At 36.3% G+C, this 22,932-nt stretch overlaps 1 protein-coding gene across 3 annotated transcripts in view; it reads right to left on the reverse strand.

Annotated features, from left to right (window-relative positions):
• Window positions 1-22,932, reverse strand: part of TEX10 (testis expressed 10) — a 56,029-nt gene that overhangs the window by 10,729 nt on the left and 22,368 nt on the right. For all 3 annotated transcript variants that reach the window (XR_013829118.1, XM_079927070.1, XM_079927071.1), the window contains 4 exons: window positions 22,061-22,236; window positions 20,236-20,413; window positions 14,798-14,886; window positions 13,141-13,274 (listed from right to left, as the gene is read on the reverse strand). Coding sequence is in view for 2 of the 3 variants with exons in the window: in XM_079927070.1 (XP_079783196.1) it covers window positions 13,141-13,274; window positions 14,798-14,886; window positions 20,236-20,413; window positions 22,061-22,236 (577 nt within the window). In the remaining variant the exon portion in view is untranslated. The remainder of the gene's footprint in view (window positions 1-13,140; window positions 13,275-14,797; window positions 14,887-20,235; window positions 20,414-22,060; window positions 22,237-22,932) is intronic.

Raw genomic sequence — 22,932 nt, forward strand, 5'->3', positions numbered from 1 at the left:
AAAATACAGGGAACCATACTAACAAAAATAAATAAATGAATAAATTCTAAGACCAAAAAGGAATGGGATATTTACATTGTTTCAAAGTATCTCCTCATAAAATATTATTAATAACAAAGGGGAAGAAGTAAAAAGTGGAGAACATGGACAGATACCACTTACTCAAGTGATCAAAGTGAACATCTAATGGGACAAATCAAAACCACACACCACCTGACAGGATGCAATCAGAAAACCACAGCATCACTCATGTCATATTCCTGCCAAATTTGTATAACCTGATCTAACCATGAGAAAATAAATTAAACCTGAATTGAGAGAAATTTTACAAAATAACCGTCCTGTGTTCTTCAAAATTGTCAACGTCAACGAAAGACAAGGAAAGACTGAGGAACTATTCCAGATTTTGAAAAAGACTAAACAGACATTACAACTAAATGCAATGAATCATTTCAGATGGATCCTTTAAAGTACATTATTGGGACAACTGGCAAAACAGGAGTAAAGTCTGAGGATTAGATGACAGTAATATACCAATGTTAATTTCCTGATTCTGATGACTATATTGTGTTTACGTAATGGAATGGTCTTAAGACAAATACAGGCGTACCCCAGATATTGTGGGTTTGGTTCCAGACCACTGCGATAACATAAATATAGCAATAAAGCAAATATCACAATAAAGCAAGTCACAAATTTTTTTGGTTTCCCAGTGCATATAAAAGATATGTTTATACTATACTGTAGTCCATTTCATGTACAAGAGCATTGTCTATAAAAACAATGTACATATCTTAATTTTACAATATTCCATTGCTAAAAAACGCTAACCATCATCTGAGCCTTCAGTGAGTCATAATCTTTGTGACAGTGCAGGGTCCTGCTTTGACGGTGATGGCTGCTGACTGACCAGGGTGGTGACTATTGAAGGCTGAGGTGGCTGTGGACATTTCTTTTAAAATAAGACAACAATAAAATTTGCCACATAGATTGACTCTTCCTTCCAACAGCACTTTACCCAAAATGGAACTTCTTTCAAAATTGGAGTCAATCTTCTCAAATCCTGTCACTGCTCTATCAACTAAGTTTATGTAATATTCTAAATCCTTTGCTGTCATTTCAACAATCTTCACATCTTCACCAGGAGTAGATTCCATCTCAAGAAACTACTTTCTCTGCTTATCCATTAGAAGCAACTCCTCATCCATTAAAAGTTTTATCATGAGATATCTACAATAAAAGTCACATCTTCAGGCTCCACTTCTAATTCTAGTTCTCCTGCTATTTCCACCACAGCTGCAGTTATTTCCTCCACTGAAGTCTTGAATACCCCTCAAAATCATGAGGGTTGGGATCAACTTCTTCCAAACTCCTCTTAATGCTGATATTTTGACCTCTTGCCATGAATCACGAATGATCTTAATGGCATCTAGAATGATGAATCCTTTCCAGAAAGTTTCCAATTTACTTTGCTCAGATACGTCAGAGGAATCACTATCTATGGCAGCTATAGCTTTACGAAACGTGCTTCTTATATAATACGACTTGAAGGTCTAAAAGACTCCTTGATCCATGGACTGCAGAATGGATGTGTGTGAGCAGGCATGAAAAAAACAATAATCTCATTGTACATCTCCATGAGAGTTCTAGGGTGACCAGGTGCATTGTCAATGAGTAGTAATATTTTGAAAGTAATCTTTTTTTCTGTGCAGAAGATATCAAGAGTGGGCTTAAAATCATCAGTAAACCATGTTGTAAACAGATGTGCTGTCATCCAGGCTTTGTTGTTTCATTTACAGAACACAAGCAGAGAAGATTTAGCATAATTCCTTTTTTTTAACTGTTTTTTTTCTGCTCACTTCTTTTTTAAAATAATTTATTTATATTTTATTTTTGGCTGCGTTGGGTCTTCGTTGCTGCGCACAGGCTTTCTGTAATTGCAGCGAACAGGGGCTACTCTTCACTGCGGTGTGCGGGCTTCTCATTGCGGTGGCTTCTCTTGTTGCAGAGCACAGGCTCTAGAATGCAGGCTCAGTAGTTGTGGCATATGGGCTTCATTGCTCTGCGGCATGCGGGATCTTCCTGGACCAGGGCTCGAACCCATGTCCCCTGCATTGGCAGGCGATTCTTAACCACTGCACCACCAGAGAAGTCCATAATTCTTAAGGGCGCTAGGATTTTCAGAACGGTAAATGAGGGTTGGCTTCAATTTAAAGTTACCAGCTGCATTAGCCCCTAACACGTCAGCATGACCTTTGAAGCTTCGAAACCAGGCACTGACTTCTCCTCTCTAGCTATGAAAGTCCTAGATGGCAACTTCTTCCAATATAAAGCTGTTTTGTCTACACTGAAAACCTGCTGTTTAGTGTAGCCACCTTCAATAATATTTTAGCTAGATCTTCTGGATAACTGGCTGCAACTTCTCCATTAGCTGCTTCATCTTGCACTTTTAATGTTATGCAGACAGCTCTTTTCCTTAAACCTTATGAACCAACCTCGGCTACCTTCAAACTTTTCTTCTGCAGCTTCCTCACCTCTCTCACCCTTCAGAGAATCAAAGAGAGTTAGGGCTTTGCTCTAGATTTGGCTTAAGGGAATGTTGTAGGTGGTCTGACATTCTATCCAAACCACTCAAACTTTCTCCATGTCATCAATAAGGCTGTTTCACTTTCTTATCATTCCTGTGTTCACTGAAATGGCACTTTTAATTTCAAGAACTTTTCTTTTGCATTCACAATTTGGCTAACTGGCAGAAAGGTCTAGTTTTCAGCCTATCTTGGCTTTAAACATGCCTTCCTCACTAAGCTTATAATCATTTCTAGCTTCTGATTTAAAGTAAGAGTCGTGCAACTCTTCCTTTCACTCGAACACACCTATAGGCCATTGTAGGGTTATTAATTGGCCTAATGGCAGTATTGTTGTGTCTCAGGGAACAGGGAGAGAGATGAGGGATGGCTGGTTGGTGCAGCAGTCAGAAGACACACATTTATTAAGTTCAACATCTCATGTGGGCATGGTTCGTGATGCCCCAAAACAATTACAATAGTAATGTCAAAGATCACTGATCACAGACCACCATAAAAAATATAGTTAACAATGAAAATGTTTGAAATATTGCAAAAATTACCAAAATGTGACACAGAGACATGAAGTGTACAAATACTGTTGGAAAAACGAACACCAACAGACATCCTCGATGCAGGGTTGCCATAAATCTTCAGTTTGTAAAAAACAGAGTGTCTGCAAAGTGCTTTAAAACAAAGTATGCCTGTATGCCGAAGTATGAGGTATGGGCACTCTGTCAAATAGTCTAAGAAAACAGTTCTTTGTCCTGCAGTTATAATTTTTCTCTAAGTTTGAAAATGCTTCAAAATAAAAGTAAATAAAAATATAAACACATAGATGTATACACACACATAAACATACACAAATACAGGCAATCCTCACTTCTGCAATTACAGTGTTAACAAAAACTTGCATACTTCAGAACCCTGACCTCACACTGCACAATTCCAGAACAGGCATGCTAATTTAGTACAATGTGGAAATTAAGGGTTTTTTAAAAATATAAAACTTCATTTTTCTTAAGAAGGTTCTGTACATTTAATTTCTACATTGAAGTATTTTCTACCTAATTTTATCAGGAAATAAACAAATGTCATGCACCTAACACTTTTTTATAAAATCATTTTATTGCTATATTAAAATGTTAAAAAAGAGCAAGTAAAAGAAAGAAATTGTAATTATTAAAATACTAAAATTCAGATTTAGAGATTCTTTCACTTCCCAATAAAATTACATCACAGAATATATTTACAGAATGAAAATTTCCATATACTCACACTACAAAACAGGGCTCAACTGTTCTAAGAAAGTGTCGTCAAATTTACCTTTGGCAGATTACATTTTACCTTTCCCCTGTTGGCCATGTCTCAACTATTATCAATGAATAATAAAAACGGTAAGAAAGAGATAGACAACCTGCCTCTATTCTGGGGCTCTTTCCTTACCCCAGTATTTCTTTACATACATGCTTTGTGGGGGGAACAAACTCACTTCAACCAAGCTGCCTCTAAAGACCACCCAAGAGTTCCCTAGTATTGGAAGCATGTTTGTGTTCAGAGTCCTTTTGTGCCCCACTTGCTTTTTCCTATTATCCCAACTGCTTAATTACCATGGCTTTGTAATAGATATTTGATAGTACAAGCCCTCTGGCTTTATTTTTATTCAACACCTTGTTATTCTTGTTCGTCTGTATTTCAATATAAATTTTAGAATCACCTTTTCAATTTCCACAAAAACATTTGCTCTAATTTTGATCTGGATTACACTGAATCTGTACTATAGATTAATTTAGAGAGAGCTATTATTTGTACAATATTGGAGTCTCCCAATCCATGAACATTATATATCTCTGCATGTATTTAGGTCATCTTTAATATCTCTCAGTAATGTTTTATGGTTTCCAATGTTTTCAGAGGTCCTCAGCAATTGTTTCGTGAAATTCTCCTTTAATCTATATTCATGTTATGTATGTGTGTGTCCCCATTACTAAGGTACAGCCTTTAAGAGTCTGCAATGAGGGGCTCCCCTGGTGGCACAGTGGTTAAGAATCCACCTGCCAATGCAGGGGACCCGGGTCCAATCCCTGGTCCGGGAAGATCCCATATGCCACAGAGCAACTAAGCCCGTGTGCCACGACTACTTAGTCTACTCTCTAGAGCCACAACTACTGAAGCCCGAGTGCCTAGAGCCCGTGCTCCACAACAAGAGGAGCCACCGCAATGAGAAGCCCGTGCACCGCAATAAAGAGTAGCCCCCACTTGCTGCAACTAGAGAAAGCCCACACACAGCAACGAAGACCCAATGCAGCCAAAAATAAATAAATAAAATTAAAAGAAAAAAAAGAGTCTGCAATGAGAGCTTATGTGTACACTGAAGACCCAACCCACTTCCAGGCCAGCAACTTAAACTAATCATTGTTTCCTTAGGACCATGAGTCACAGAGGTTACTGGCTTAGCTTTTAAGCCCCTCTGCTTTTGCAGCTTAAGAATCTGGGAAATGCTGGAGGGGATCAGGCCCCTCACAGGCCTCTTGAGTCTCCTATTTTCTCAATTCAGCTCAGCAGGATGGTCAAAAGGTTGAATGGATTCTCTGTCCTCCAAGAGGGGCCATTTGACAAAGCCAAATTCTTATCCTCTTTGCCTGAGAGACAGCTCCAGTCTCCTCAGATATGTTGATGAATAAAAGCTGTACACGCACAAGGTGATGAAATTCCACATGGCCAAAGAAGCAGCAGAGTTGTGAGCAAAAGAATTCCCAAAGCTCAAACAGGGAAGAGAGGTGTTTGAGTTCTAACCAGCCAGCATGGAGTGTCTTCATAGAACAACCAGGTCATTCAGATGATACTCAGAAAGAGAACCTATTAATAGTAGGGCTAAAGTAGCACTAGGGCAGGAGTTAGCAAACTTTTTCTATAAAAGGCCAAAGAGTAAATATTTTAGGCTTTGCAGGTCACATACAGATTCTGCCACATATTCTTGGGTTTTTTTCTGTTTTAACAACTGTCAAAAAAATGTAAACAGGGACTTCCCTGGTGGTCCAGTGGGTAAGACTCCGCACTCCTAATGCAAGAGGCCTGGGTTCAATCCCTGGTCAGGGAACTAGATCCTGCATGCATGCCACAACTAAGAGTTCGCCTGCCACAACTAGGAAGTCCACATGCCGCAACTAAAAAAGATCCTGCATGCCACAACTAAGACCCGGCACAGCGTAAATAAGTAAATAAATATTAAAAAAAAAAAAAAAGTAAACCCTGCTCTTAGCTCAAGGATGGCACAAAAATAGGGCCACCAAGATTTGTCCTACAGGGCTGTAGTTTGCTGATCCTTGCCTTAGTAAAGGTTACTTGCTCTAATAAACCACCCCAACAAAATGTAAAAACAAGACACTAAAGGATAAAGGTGATAACTCAAGTAACTTGACTGCCTGCCAGAACAAAGCAAAACACTCTTTAGAAAACAACAAAATCCACCACATAAAATTTCCATTGTCCAATATACACTCAAAAACTACTAGACATGCTAAAAACATGAAAATGTGCCACATAACCAGGGGAAAAAGCAATCAAAAGAGATGACGGAATTAGCAGGCAAGAACTTTAAAACAACTATTATAAATATATTCAAGTAGTTAAAGAAAAATGAATGTAAGAGAAACAGAAGATGAATCAAAAAAGTTGAGATTAAAAAACCCATTATCAGATACAGACCTACTAGAGAATGGACTTGAGGATATGGAGAGGGGGAAGGGTAAGTTGGGACAAAGTGAGAGAGTGGCATGGACATATATACACTACCAAATGTAAAACAGATAGCTAGTGGGAAGCAGCCGCATAGCACAGGGAGATCAGCTCCGGTGCTTTGTGACCACCTAGAGGGGTGGGATGGGGAGGGTGGGAGGGAGACGCAAGAGGGAAGAGATATGGGGATATATGTATATATATAACTGATTCACTTTGTTATAAAGCAGAAACACACCATTATAAAGCAGTTATACTCCAATAAATATGTTAAAAAAACCCATTATCTAAAATTTAAAATTCATTGGGTGGTCTTTGTTCACAGATCACATGGTCATCTCTGTAGAAAATCTGAAACAATCAATTATAGCAAGGTTGCAGGACACAGCATTAATACATAAAAGTCAAACTGCTTCCCTAAATATCAGCAATGAACAAACGGAATTTGAAATTAAAAACATAATACGATTTACATTAGCACCCCCAAAAATGAAATATTTAGGTATAAATCTAATAAAATATATATGGTCTATATGAAGAAAACTAAAAAACTCTGATGAACAAAATCAAAGAACTAAATAAATGGAGGATATTCCATGTTCATGGATAGGAAGACTCAATATTGTCAAGATGTCAGTTCTTCCCAACATGATCTATACATTCAACATAAATCCAACCAAAATCTTACCAAGTCATCTTGTGGAGATCCATGAACTGATTCTAAAGTTTATACAAAGGGGCAAAAGACCCAGAATAGCCAATATATATTGAAGGAGAAGAACAATTTGAAGGACTGACACTCACCAATTTCAAAAATTACTATAAAGCTACAGTAATCAAAATAGTGTGCTACTGGCAAAAGGATAAATAAATACATGGAACAGAAAGAGACCCACATAGTCAACTGATCTTTGACAATGGAGCAAAAGATTGTCTTTTCAACAAATGGTGCTGTAATAACTGGACATCCATATGAAAAAAAAATGAATCTAGACACAGACCTTCAACCCTTCACAAAAATTAACTCAAAATGCATCCCAACAGACCTAAATGTAAAACACAAAACTATAAAACTCTTAGAAGATAACACAGGAGGAAAAATGTAGATGACCCTGAGTATGATGACTTTTTAGATACAACACTAAAGGCACAATGCATGAATGAAATAACCGATAAGTTGAAGTTGGATGTCATTAAAATTAAAAACTTTTGTTTTGTGAAAGACAATGTCCAGAGCCTGAAAGGATAAGCCACAGAGTAGGAAAAAATCCAAAATATTCAAAGAACTCTTAAAATCCAACAATAAGAAAATAACCTAATTTTAACATCAGCCAAAGACCATAACAGACACCTCACCAAAGAAGACACATGGCAAATAAGCATATGAAAAAACATTCCACATCATATGTTATCAGGGAAACGCAAATTAAAACAATTATGAGATACCACTACACACCTATTAGAATGACCAAAATCTGGAAGACTGACAATACCAAATACTAGCAAGGATGTGGGGCAACAGAAACTCTCATTTACTGCTGGTGGAAATACAAAATGGTACAGCACTTTGGAAATATGTTTGGTGGTTTTTTACAATATTAAATACACTCTTACCATATGATCCAGCAACTGCTCTCCTTAGTATTTAACTAAAGGAGTTGAAATCTTATGTCTACACAAAAACCTACACACAGATATTTATAGCAGCTTTATTCACAACTGCCAAAATCTGAAAGTAATCAAGATGTCCTTCAGTAGGTAAATGGATAAACTGATATAACCAGACAATGGAATATTATTCAGTGCTAAAAGGAAATAAGCTATGAAGTCATGAAAACACATGGAGGAACCTTAAATAAATATTACTAAGTGAAAGAAATTATTTGACTAAGCAAATAATTCCTCCTGCTATCTTCCTAACATCATTCAAATGTATTTTGTAAATTATACTCTTCCTGGAATTATTAAAATAATCTAATTCTGATTCTAGTTACAGCTGTCACTTAATCTATTCCTGATAAATTGTCACACTTGTAACTTTGTTCTTTTTCTGAGTTTAAAATTGCACAATGTTAGTGAAATGTTTAGACAAGTAACCTTATGAAGGAAGAAGTGTAGGTTAAAATAAACGTAACATTATATAATTTTGTGTTGTCTCTGCAAATAGTTTAAAAATAAAAGAGAACAAAATTACTCATTTGACATTTCAAAGCATTGAAAAAAGGTATTAATATAATCAAACTGCTGGAAAAAATGTGATAAAAGGAAAAATCTCTAAAACTTGTAAAACAAGCATGTAGAGAAAAAAACACACATTACATACAGAGAAACAAAAATAAGAATAACCTCACACGTCATTACACACTACGTTATGGCATGAAGCGCTACAGTATAGAAGGCAGGTTGTATTAACTTAAAGAGCAAATGGTTAAAAACATAAGCGGCAAAGCTAACATGACAAAAGTGGAGATAAAAATGGAATGATTAAAAATACTGAAACTATGAAAAACAATCAATCATGATATCTGATTACAATGGAATGCTACATAGCAATGAAAAAGAATGAACAACTGCTTACACATTAACATGGGTATCTTAGTATACTGAATGAAAAAAAAGGAAATTACTAAAAAATATTTCACTTTTAAAAAGTTCAATGACATGTAAAACTAAACAATATGGTTTGGAATTACATGCTAATATGGTAAAACTATAAAGGAGCAAGAGTATGATAATATTTAAGACAGTGTTACTCTAAAGGGAGAGGGGAAAAGCACATAGGAGTTTCAAAAATAATGAAAAACATTCTATTTCTTAAACTAGATTAATGTTTTATTATTATCCTTCAGAACTTAGTTAAAAAATAACTTTTAAAACCATTCAAAATTTTATAAATCACAAATAAAATTAACCTTAAAACCTTTCATTGGCTCTGGAATAGACATCTCCATTTGGAAACAGTATCTCTGTCTAGAGATTCCTTTTCCCTTTGTGATCTTTCCCTGTTAATTACTATTTCCATCAGTAATGGCAATGTCATACAATTCTTTCAGAAGAAATGATCGCAAATATACTAAGTGTGGGACTTCCCTGGTGGCACGGTGGTTAAGAATCTGCCTGCCAATGCAGGGGACAGGGGTTCGAGCCCCGGTCCAGGAAGATCCCACATGCCGCAGAGCAACTAAGCCTGTGCGCCACAACTACTGAGCCTGCGCTCTAGAGCCCGCGAGCCACTACTGAGCCTGTGTGCCACAACTACTGAAGCCCATGTGCCTTGAGCCCATGCTCCGCAACAAGAGAAGCCACTGCAGTGAGAAGCCTGTGCACTGCAGCAAAGAGCAGCCCCCGCTCGCCACAACCAGAGAAAGCCCGTGCACAGCAACAAAGACCCGATGCAGCCAAAAGTAAGTAAATAAGTAAATAAATAAAATATTAAGAAATTTAAAAAAAAATATATATATATATACTAAGTAAAAACTGCGTGATCCAAATCAGTGTACAGAGCTATGTTATTTCTATAAAAGGAGAAAACCAAAAGAATACATGTAATCATTTGTGACGACACAGAAGTTACCTAAAAGAATACATTTAGATGAGGTATCACCTAACACCAGTCAGAATGGCCATCATCAAAAGACCTAGAAATGATAAATGCTGGAGAGGATGTGAAGGAAACCCTTCACACTGTTGGTGGGAATGTAAATTGGTACAGCCACTATGGAGAACAATATGGGGGTTCCTCAAAAAACTAAAAACAGAACTACCATATGACCCAGCAATACCACTCCTGGGCACATAGCTGGAGAAAGCCATAATTCAAAAAGATACATGCACCCCAATGTTCACTGCAGCACTATTTACGATAGCCAGGACACGGAAGCAACCTAAATGTCCATCAACAGAGGAATGGATAAAGAAGATGTGGTACACGTATACAATGGAACATTACTTAACCATAAAAAGGAACAAAATAGTGCCACTTACACAGACATGCATAGACCTAGAGACTGTCATACAGAGTGAAGTAAGTCAGAAAAACAAATATATAATATTGCTTTATGTGGAATCTAGAAAAATGGTACAGATGAACTTACTGGCAAAGCAGAAACAAAGACACAGATGTAGAGAACAAACTTAGGGATACCAAGGTGGGGAGGGAGGGTGGGATGAATTGGGAGATTGGGATTGACATATATACACTACTGTGTATAAACTAGATAACTAATGAGAACCTACTGTATAGCACAGGGAACTCTACTCAATGCTCTGTGGTGACCTAAACGGGAAGGAAATCTAAAAAAGAGGGGATATATGTATACGTATAACTGATTCACTTTACTGTACAGCAGAAACTAACACAACAGTGTAAAGCAACTATACTCCAATAAAAATTAAGAAAAAAAAAAAGACTACATTTAGAAACTAGGGAGGGAAAACAGATGGCTGGGAGATAGGGAATGGAGGAACACTTTTTACTATTACCCTTCTATTCTTCTAAATTGTACTTTGTGATAATACTCCAAAAAAAAAACTAGAAAAATAAATTTTTATACTAAGGCTGTCAAAAACTATATATTTCAAGTAATTTCACATGAAGAGGCCAACTTAAATATGGCAAATTTTATCCAAAATAAAACTGAAATCTTCACTTAAGAACTTCAAAAACTAAAACCAAAACTTTCAGATTTTTCCTAATGTATGTCTTAACATTTCAAAGACAGCAACCTTGAAGTTTAATACATGTTTTTGCCAAATGTACACTCAGAAATATAACTGATCACATTTTCATGACAATTGTGTCTTGGCTTTACACAGATAATTTAATTGTCAGAGAAAGATTAATGGCGTTGTCCAAGTTACCAAACTAGACACTAACAAATCCATGCCGGGAATCTGGGGCCCACTTATCCCCATACAATGGTTTTTCCAATACAGCATGATACAGTTTTAAAACATTAGAAACAGTCTGTCCTACAAAACAACTACCAATACTACTGTTGGCAAAACTAAACTTCCCAATGCAGTATTTTTTTTTTTTTTTTTTTTTTTGCGGTACGTGGGCCTCTCACTGTTGTGGCCTCTCCCATTGCGGAGCACAGGCTCCGGACGCACAGGCTCAGCGGCCATGACTCACGGGCCTAGCCGCTCCGCGGCATGTGAGATCTTCCCAGACCGGGGCACAAACCCGTGTCCCCTGCATCGGCAGGCGGACTCTCAACCACTGCGCCACCAAGGGAAGCCCCCCCACTGTAGTATTCAAGGCCTCAATCTCAGTCTTTCTTAGCTCTCTTCACTTACTATGGATTAATATAAAATTTTAGATATTAAATAATTAGGTTGGTTACCCAATTCATTATTTTTCACTTTTTAAAATCCACTAATTTTTGAGAGCCTATATATGTTCATATATATAGGCACCAGGGTAATAAAAAGAACAAAGTGTCATTGGCATGACCTAAGTATTGTGATCAGAATCAAACAAAACCATGAGAGAAATGTGTTAAACATCTACAAAAGGTACAGCCCTAAGGGACAGGAAGAAAATGAAGAGTATTCAGGAACAGAATGAAAGAAGTAGTAAATAGATCAGTTGATTTTAATAAAATCAATTGGTATCGCAACAAAATAGATGTAGGTTCTAGAGACTACCTTGTTGAGAACACTGACAAAGCAGTTTAAAAAAAAAAAAAAAAAAGGCTTATGGCCTAGCAATTAGGAGTTACAAGAAAAGAATATAGTCAGTGTCCTAACCAAAAACCTTCTGAATCATTAAAAAAAAACTGGCCAGCAGAGAACATAACCTCAGAATTTGCAAGGTTCAAACCACAATTATTTGGGATGACACAATGACATTCCTACTGGGCAAGTACCTTTCCAATGCAAAAAAACAAACTGAAGAAATAAACAGAAATTAACTAATAGATACATGTTTTTAGAGACTCAAATCCTTAGTATTAACAGTTAGGATGTTTTTACATATTTGTAACACAGAAGACAATTTTGACTATTAGGGTAAAAGATCAGCCCTGTAATTCCAATTTAAAACATATCAATAATTAATTTAGACTTGTGGTTTTAATTTGAATTTCACTACAAACAGTACCGAAACTTAAAGATATTAAGATTTATCATACTTATATAAATTTATTAGATATTTAAGATTTACTGTAACATTTGTGAAGGTTTGTCAAAAAACTGAACTACTTGACGAATAGTGAATATATTAAGTTATTTAAACAGTTTTAAAGTTTTAAATAGTTTGTAAAAGGAATAAAATATAATCAAAGTCTCCCTTTAAATTTACTATATTTATCTAAAAAATAAGATTTGTAAGTTGAACTTAAAAATTTAAGGAGAAATTAGGGTTTAAAATTTAACTCTGCTAAACTATATACTAATTCTTAAAACCAAAGGAAATGCCAAATAATCTTTTCTGATTAGAAAAACCCACCTTCAGGATACCAAATCCTACCCTAACTCTTATTCATCCTTCAATACCTAAGTCAAATTCTTCCTTTTCTATGAAGCCTTTCCTCTTTTCCATAGATGGATCCATCCTTTCTTCCCTATGCTAGACAAGAGAAAACAAATTTGTCTCTATCGTTCAAACTGCTAATTTATTCTATTGTATTGGCATAACTTATAATGAAAATACTCTTTTAGAAACATAAATCTTCTATCCAAGGATCACAAGCACTTTCAGAACATGGATTGTGTTTTATACTACTCTGAATCTCTGAAAGTATCTTACACAAGGCAACCCTAACATACAGCAACTGTTGGTGGTTGATTAACTGAATTCTAATAATTATGAGTTTCTTTTAAAATGGACAATTACCTCTGTTACGTCCCAATGGTGTAAAAATTGATCCAAGTCAGTAAGGTAAAGCAGCACAGGGGAAAGCTGTGTCTGGATGACATGAGGAACTCCTCGAAGGCTCTGAAGCCAAGTCAGCTCCTCTTTTGAAAACCCTAATTTGGGTATAAAGAAAGCCAATAAATAAATAAATCACAAGGCAAGTGACTTTTTTTTTTTTTTTTTTGCGGTACGCGGGCCTCTCACTGTTGTGGCCTCTCCCGTTGCGGAGCACAGGCTCCGGACGCACAGGCTCAGCAGCCATGGCTCACGGGCCTAGCCGCTCCGCGGCATGTGGGATCTTCCCGGATCGGGGCACAAACCCGTGTCCCCTGCATCGGCAGGCAGACTCTCAACCACTGCACCACCAGGGAAGCCTGTGACATTCTTTATTAATTTTTTAAAAACAGATGACATGTATCTTCAAGTTAAATTCTTCTTTAAGCTACCTTGTCTCCTCTGAATTTCTGTATTTCATGTATAGTATTTTTAAAAATAAAATGCTAGCAATGTAATGTAATGTAGTAAAATTCATATAATTATGTTCACAAAGGATGTAACCTGACTCAATCTATAATATAGCAAGAAACAGGTTTTACCCCTAATATTGGGGGCATTACCACCTTTACTTAAATAAAGGTGCCTGTGAAAGGCATCATCGTTCTAATTAATGGTAGGTTTAAAAAAGCTATTGAACAAGTAAAATAATATACTCATTCATACATATACCAAACTCTATATTCTCTTACATGATAGCCCTTCAAATGTTTTAAAACTACTCCATCCCTCCTAAGTCTTTTTTTTCGATAATGCAGTTCCTTCAACCATACCTTACATAATAAAATTTCTGATTCTCTTACCACCTCTATTACACTTGGTCTGACCTATACAGACAACGTGCCAAAGTCCCTCCTGAAAGATAACTCTTGGAATGATCAGAATACTTGCAATGTGGTCTGACCCTAGCTACCTGCTTTCATGTTTCCAGATAACTATATTTCCATGAACACGCCCTAGAGAGTCATCATCTAGTTTGGAAGCCACACCGCACTACTGATTCCTAATGAGTTTCCTAAAACCACTAAACCTTCTGACCAGTACTACTATTAAAACATAAAGCCTTCACCTCCATCGCAAATGTGTACATCCAAAACTATCAAATAAACTTGTAGGAGTCTACTTTTATCTTTTACATAATATTTATCTTGCTTATCAGAACCTGTCAAGATTTTTTTGGATTCTGACTTAACATATTAAGTCTCCAAATTTCAAGTCTTCAGAAAATTTCAAAGATTCTCATCTTCATCATCCAAGTACAAAACAAAAATACTGAGACAGTACATCATTTAAAACAATAGTAATAATACTTAGAAATCAAACTTATAACATTCCTAGACTCATTTTACGAATTTTGCTTTGAGGTCAATGGAATGCAAAAAATGGCTAATTGAAATCTGATATCCTTCCTATCATGTTAAACATTTCAAACATGTTTAAAATGGATATTCTGTTCATCAACTTTTTCAAGTATGCAATGGGGTTCAAAACTTAGAGCCAAACAGGTATGAGAGTAAATCTCAGAAGAATCTTCATACTAGGCTTTTTTCCTTTCCTTAACTCGGCAGATCAATGTGGTTACCTGTAAGTGTTGAAAATAAGAAGCTGAAATAGTCCACATCACTCATCAACCAGTCTTTAACTGAAGACTTCCATCCAGAAAATGATGATCTATAATAAACAATGGGAGAACTATTACGAGAAGTGACCACTTGAAGACTCAAGAATAAAGCACAGTATATATAACCATTTTTCTTTATTGAAAACAAGTCTAATTTAATATTTTAAACAAAACCCACAGTACGTATTAACTTTATATATAAGGGTTCAAGTACCACAATATGGAAAATGTAACTTCTAACTTATTTATATTTATGTAAAGTTTCACTGAAAAGCATAATTGGTCCACAAATATCATACAAACTTAAAAAATTTTCCACACCACTTGAAAATCAGACTCAAGGAGCCAAGATAAAGTTTTCCTTTTCAGTAGTATGTTCAGCTGCTATGTATTTACTGCTTGATTTTTATAAAGTCTTACCTTGCTTACATAAATGAGTTAAGTTTAAACAAGTTCCTGCTTCCTACCTAAGCAAAAGTATCTTAATTAGGCAAAGAATACTTCAATTTAAAGCCACTCTAAGATAACTATGTGTTCCTATTCTTTTCGAAGTTGTAACTAGGTCTACTTCACAATATTGTGGCTGAAGTACTGGTAGGGGACTCCAGGGAAGAGCTAAATGTACAGCAGCTTCTCATTAAATGAGGATTAGTTGGTTCCTGCTATAAGATCAGTTTCCAGTGACTCCTTTAAAAACTCTCTTCAAGGTAAGTCTAAGAAGGAATAGAGCAAATGTCAACCATGGATATAGCAAAAAAAAAAAAAAAAAGCTGAGAATGATCAGATCCAACAAGCTGAGATTACTAATTTTTATCACAGAAATCTGAATAAATGTCACACAAAATTAGGAATTTCTAATTCAACTAAAAGCACTAAAAATTTTTTACCTATGAAATAATTGTATTTATTAACATTCTTAAAAGTTGGGGAGTTAAAAATAATGGAAACACTCTTCTGATTATCATTCTCACAATAAGCAAAGGGCTATGGAGTCTGTATCAGAGATGCTCAGTGGAAAGGAGTACAAAATGATGATTAGAAAACAAACTAATATCCTCTTGAACCCAGTGAAAAATGTGCCATCCAGTGGCTAAAGGGGGTAGGAAATCCATTTAAGAGTCTAGTTTGGACAAAAGACAAGCAATATATCACGCTGTCCTTAAAACTATGATGAATATATATACTATCCAAGCCAGAACACTTCTGAGAGTAAAAGGGGATGCTATTACTAAACATGCTGGGACAAAAGAAGTAAACTAGAACTGTTCCTGGCAGTCCAGCTCACATATTCACCCTACTTAAAAACCAAGCCAGGGGCTTCCCTGGTGGCGCAGTGGTTCAGAGTCCGCCTGCCGATGCAGGGGACACGGGTTCGTGCCCCGGTCTGGGAAGATCCCACATGCCGCAGAGCGGCTAGGCCCGTGAGCCATGGCCGCCGAGCCTGCATGTCTGGAGCCTGTGCTCCGTAACGGGAGAGGCCCGCGTACCGCAAAAAAAAAAAAAAAAAAAAAACCAAGCCAAATTTCTCAGTCCAAGAACTTCTCCCTTCTCTGATATTTTTATCTAACAGTGTACATTACCTTTCCACATTTACGTCTTATGTTCCCCAACCCAGCTGTAAATAAACTAGGAGCAGAGAGGATAAGGAATGAGTAAAGGCCAGTAGAACAACACAGATGGGGGAAAAAAATCAAACTCAAAAAGCTCTGAGTAGATGGTAAAAAAGGTAGGAGCAGGAATTCTAAGTACACTTTTTAAAAGACAAAATGAAGACCAATGGTTTTTTAGCTGATGAGTTTTTCACACATGGAACACACGGATATTCTTTGCTGGTAACCTGCTCTTAAAGTCTCTCAGATGGAGACAGCAGAGCAACAGAACAGTACCTGAAGTGAACTAGATCTCACAGTCCAATTAATGTAACATGAAAAACAGAAATTAAAGGAACATTTCAGGAAAATTAATCTGGCAACAATGCACAAAATAGATGGGACTAAGAAGGAAGACTACTTGCTGTAATAGTACAGGTGGGAGATAATGAAAAAGCTGGCTAGTTTATAGTCATGATCAAGGACAGAAAGGGATATTTTGAAGAGAAAACTAAACATATGGAATAACCCAGGTTATTTCTAAGGAAATATTCTTAAATTCTAAATCTAGGAAAAGTGATACAATAATAATGCCACTGGCCTGAGAAAGTTGAAAAGTTCCAATTTTGTTTTATTTTTTAAGAGAGATTAATTTGAATAGGAACAATACATCTATAGAAAGAGAAGTCTACTAACAGACTCTGTGCAAATACTAAAAAGCAAAATTTAACTTAGTGGACTTTTAACTACAATGACATTCTGCTCTTAATAATTATAAACCCCTATGACCAGTATTTGTAAATTAATAGATTTTCTCAACACTCACCACAAATCCACAAAAAGTAAAAAAACTTTTGAAAAAATCCTTGACAAAAGTTACTAAGCATAAGTCAATCATAACTGATAAAGATATTAAATATAGCTTCCAAAGAGAATCAATTTCAAGAAGTGTTCAAAAGGTGCTTTTAAATGAATGTTAAAACAGAGCCTCCAATAGTTATATCAAAGGAACAGTGCCCTCCACTGGCAGTTTTATTAACTTGAAACCACTTAAGTTATAAGAAAAGAAATAATATTTCTTTAAAGGCCTAGCATTAAGTGCTGCACTAGACAAAGAGCAGGGCTTTGTTTTTTTTGTTTTGTTTTTTAATTTCTAAGAAAGGAAAACATGGGAAACTTGTTTAGAGTACTTCAAATTAAGACCAAGTCTTTCTTTAATGCACATGAACACAGAAATAAACCTTGAATTTTCACACACAAACAACACATTGCAAACAGCTCTCTTTTGCTAAAAGGAAATGTTATCAGTTATGAAGCACATTCTAGGTGACAACACTCAAACATATGTCCTATACTGGTATGAAGAGACTGGCAAACAAAGCTAAAGAAAATCTACTAATAACGTGAGCTACTCCTACTGAACTGGGATGGGGATCTGTACAAGAAGCCACAAGGAAGCTAGTCTTTAAATTTTCAGTTCTGCCTAAAACCGTATCAGACCCTGTCCATAGGCCACAATCATTAACAAATATTGCTGAATACTAAAGTACCATACCTGATACAGACATGGAATTTTTAAGAATATTCTGAACACTCGCAATACGAAACACTATTAGTTATAAGACCTTTCAGAGTAAAATGGTACAGTCACTATGGAAAACAGTATGGCAGTTCCTTGAAAAATTAAACAGATTACCATATGATCTGGCAATTCCACTTCTGGGTATACAGCCAAAAGAATTAAAAGGAGTCAAACAGGTATCTGTACACCAGTGTTCACAGCAGCATTATTCACCATAGCCAAAGGGTAGAAACAACCAAGAGTCCATCAACAGATGAATAAACAAAATGTGGTATAATGGAATACAATGGAATATTGAATATTCAGACTTAAAAAAGGAAACCGTGAAACATGCTACAATATGGATGAACCCTGAAAAGTTACACTGAGTGACATAAGCAAAACACAAAAGGAAAATATTGTATGATTCCATTTATATGAGGTTACCTAAAATAATCAAAATCATGAAGATAAAATAGTGGTAAACGGGGGCTGGGGGAAGGGGAAATGATTAGTACAGAGTTTCAGTTTGGGACGATGAAAAGTTCTGGAGATGAATAGTGGTGTTGGTTGCACAACAATATGAATGTACTTAATGCCACTGAACAGTTTTAACTGTATACCTAAAACTGGTTAAAATGGTAAGTTTTATGTTATGTATATTTTGCCACACACACACACACACACACACACACACACACAGATATTTCAAGTGATTCCTTGTCTGAGTCTACAAACTTATTTATTTCGTCAGCTCCATTAAATTCTGAGCTCGCTTCCAGAAAGGAAGGTCTGTACTGCCATTTCGTAACACCAAAGGTTTTAAGCACAGTACTCTCACCTGCCACTGATCCCCTTACTGCATACTTTTTTTTTTTAACATCTTTATTGGGGTATAATTGCTTTACAATGGTGTGTTAGTTTCTGCTTTATAACAAAGTGAATCAGTTATACATATACATATGTTCCCATATCTCTTCCCTCTTGCGTCTCCCTCCCTCCCACCCTCCCTATCCCACCCCTCTAGGTGGTCACAAAGCACTGAGCTGATCTCCCTGTGCTATGCGGCTGCTTCCCACTAGCTATCTACCTTACGTTTGGTAGTGTATATATGTCCATGCCTCTCTCTCGCTTTGTCACAGCTCACCCTTCCCCCTCCCCATATCCTCAAGTCCATTCTCCAGTAGGTCTGTGTCTTTATTCCTGTCTTACCCCTAGGTTCTTCATGACATTTTTTTTTTCTTAAATTCCATATATATGTGTTAGCATACAGTATTTGTCTTTCTCTTTCTGACTTCACTCTGTATGACAGACACTAGGTCTATCCACCTCATTACAAATAGCTCAATTTCGTTTCTTTTTATGGCTGAGTAATATTCCATTGTATATATGTGCCACATCTTCTTTATCCATTCATCCGATGATGGACACTTAGGTTGTTTCCATCTCCGGGCTATTGTAAATAGAGCTGCAATGAACATTTTGGTACATGACTCTTTTTGAATTATGGTTTTCTCAGGGTACATGCCCAGTAGTGGGATTGCTGGGTCATATGGTAGTTCTATTTGTAGTTTTTTAAGGAACCTCCATACTGTTCTCCATAGTGGCTTTATCAATTTACATTCCCACCAACAGTGCAAGAGGGTTCCCTTTTCTCCACACCCTCTCCAGCATTTATTGTTTGTAGATTTTTTGACGATGACCATTCTGACCAGTGTGAGATGATATCTCATTGTAGTTTTGATTTGCATTTCTCTACTGGTTAATGATGTTGAGCATTCTTTCATGTGTTTGTTGGCAGCCTGTATATCTTCTTTGGAGAAATGTCTATTTAGGTCTTCTGCCCATTTTTGGATTGGGTTGTTTGTTTTTTTGTTATTGAGCTGCATGAGCTGCTTGTAAATTTTGGAAATTAATCCTTTGTCAGTTGCTTCATTTGCAAATATTTTCTCCCATTCTGAGGGTTGTCTTTTGGTCTTGTTTATGGTTTCTTACTGCATACTTTTGATAATTTTAACCCTTGTTCCAATCCTCCTACACAAGTCACTAAACAAAAATGTGAAAGTCTTACTCTAATGAACTTCCTCTGTCTAATAATAGTATCGACAGTTTTAACTGTTGCATTAAGAGCAAATGAAGGGAGGAGCAGTATTTTAAAAAGCCTCTATAGTTCATGAATTGCCAGTAAAAGGACAGAGGGTGGGGGGGAAGATTATACACTTAAAATACAGCTCACTTGAGCATGCTACCTCATGTGCAGTATCCCGATAAGCATGGCAGCCAAACTTGAACTGAGTCTTCCCATAATACAGCAACGACTTAACCGAGAAAGCAAATCAGCAGGCAGACTGGGTAGAAAATATACAAGCTGGACCAAAAGCTGTTGAGACTCTGCTGGGAGAACCACCACAGTGCCTTCTTGTGGATCTAGTGGGGTAAGAAGATAAGTTAAACTAAAAAAGATATACAAACCAGAGTTAATAAACCAGATTAAGTGATTATTTTCACTGTGTTATGTTGAATTCTAATACATCAATTACATGGAAAAAAGTTGTTTCACAAAGCATGTATGTATGGCTTAAGATACTGTCTAGAGTAAAACACTGAATACATCATTATTTAAAGATATGTTTAACACTCTATTAATTTCGTAACATTCAAATGTGTTATTTGAAATAAAAACTATGATGTGGTTAACGGGATTGGAGACAACACGAAACGGTAAAAAACAAGCACTTCTGCCAAACAGTGATAATTATATATCGACTTAAAGCCAAAGACCTATCTGTGTACACACATACACACGACCCCACATATGAGCAATACCGAAAAATACAGATTTTAAAATATTACCCACAAAAGGTGGAAACAAACCAATGTCTATCACCTAATGAATGGATAAATATAAGTGGTACATCCACACAGTGGAGTACTACTCAACATTAAAAAGAAATAAAGTACTGATATATGCTATAACATAGGTGAATCATAAAAGCAGTATCTTAAGTGAAAGAAGCCAGACTCAAAGGACCCATATTGTATAATTCCATCTATAAAAAATGTCCAGAATAAGCAAATACACAGAGACAGAAAAGAAGATTAGTGGTTGCCAGGAGGTGGGGAAGGATAAAGTAGGGAGGGACTTACTAATGGTACAGTTTCTTTTGGGGGTGATAAAAATATTCTGGAATTAGATAATGAAAACTATTGCACAATCATGGGACTATGTTAAAAAATCAAAGAATTGTACATTGTAAAATGGCAAATTTTATGGTATATGAATTATATCCCAATAATAAATATAAATTATATATATGTATATATCCTAATATGCTTAATTGATATTTTTGCTTAAAAAAATGAAAGTTTCAGTGATGAATAAAGAAGGTTATTAATAGATGAAAGTCATACAAGATATCCATTATGGTTAAGTAAGTAAAATTTGCAACCAAAGCTTCAAAGGAATTTTATAAAAATACCTGATCAGTTTTGAATTTGTGAATAATATGTGGCTTAAAAGACAATTTAAGGGGCTTCCCTGGTGGCGCAGTGGTTAAGAATCCGCCTGCCAATGCAGGCGACACGGGTTCAATCCCTGGTCTGGGAAAATCCCACATGCTGCGGAGCAACTAAGCCCATGCGCCACAACTACTGAGCCTGCACTCTAGAGCCCACGAGCCACAACTACTAAAGCCTGCATGCCTACAGCCCACGCTTTGCAACAAGAGAAGCCACCACAATGAGAAGCCCACGCACCACAACGAAGAGTAACCCCTGCTCGCTGCAACTAGAGAAAGCCCGCACAGAGCAACAGAGATCCAAAGCAGACAAAAATACATAAATTTTAAAAAAAGAACGCAAGAAGCGTCTATAACCATTAATTTCTAGAACTATTCTAATAGATAATACTACTGAAAATGAATTTACTGTTTGATGTTTTGTTAATTTTCCCATGGTATAATTAATTTATAATAATTTAAAGGAAAAGCAAACCTAAAGAGCTCCCCCTTTGAAACATCTTTCCTAAATTGGGGTAGACCAATTATTACTTACATAGTTAAACAAAACTCTTACCATAGATTCGGAGAGCAGTAACTTGTAAACTTTTTAGTAATTCTTTATTTGCTCGTGCTGCAGCGGTATGGATAATGTCAATAAGCTGTGTTGAGAGCTCAGGGTTTCGGGAACCAAGATGAGCAAGTTGCAATGGTAAACCAGCCAACCAACGGGATAACACTTTACTACGATACCTAAGGTCAAGGAAAAACGAAATAAAGTGTAATTTTCAAAGACAATGGAAATTAATTTAAACAAAGAGTATTTTTAACTTAAAACACCACACAAAGTGACAAATCATCTACCAATAACACCACATTTACTTATTTAAACATGTGAGAGCCTACAAGATGGCCAGCATCATTTATTTAGCTATAGCAGTTTCTAAAGTTTTACCCACTATATTAAAAGTTCATGTGATTTGCGGCAGTATGTAAACTGTATTTTTATCTTAAAGGACACAGACACTACTTAACTCTTCGTGAGCTATTTATACTAGTTAGCGTTAATTATTACACTACATTAAGTCATTGATGCATTCAGTGTAGGGTGCCCCCACATTAAATGACTTCAAACTTGTGTTATTTCATATTTCAGTTCTTTTATATACTTGCTAATGCTCTAATGTCTCCTTACTTAGGTAACAGCAATCACTTTTGCTGTCCCCCTTAGTGACTTAACTAAGCATGACGTTCGTAGTCAGACAGACCTGAACTTAAGTCTCAGTTCCACTGCCCTTAGTTGCATGACACTCACCAGATTATTTAACCTAAGAATCCGTTTCCTTCTGTTAAGACAGAAGCCAATAGTACCTACACTTCAAATATGAGTATTGAGAGATTAAGAAAAGCACCTGACTTACAGTAAAGACTCAAATACGTTCTAACAAC

This window comes from Stenella coeruleoalba (genome assembly GCF_951394435.1).
Source record: "Stenella coeruleoalba genome assembly, chromosome: 7".
Classification (NCBI taxonomy): domain Eukaryota; kingdom Metazoa; phylum Chordata; class Mammalia; order Artiodactyla; family Delphinidae; genus Stenella; species Stenella coeruleoalba.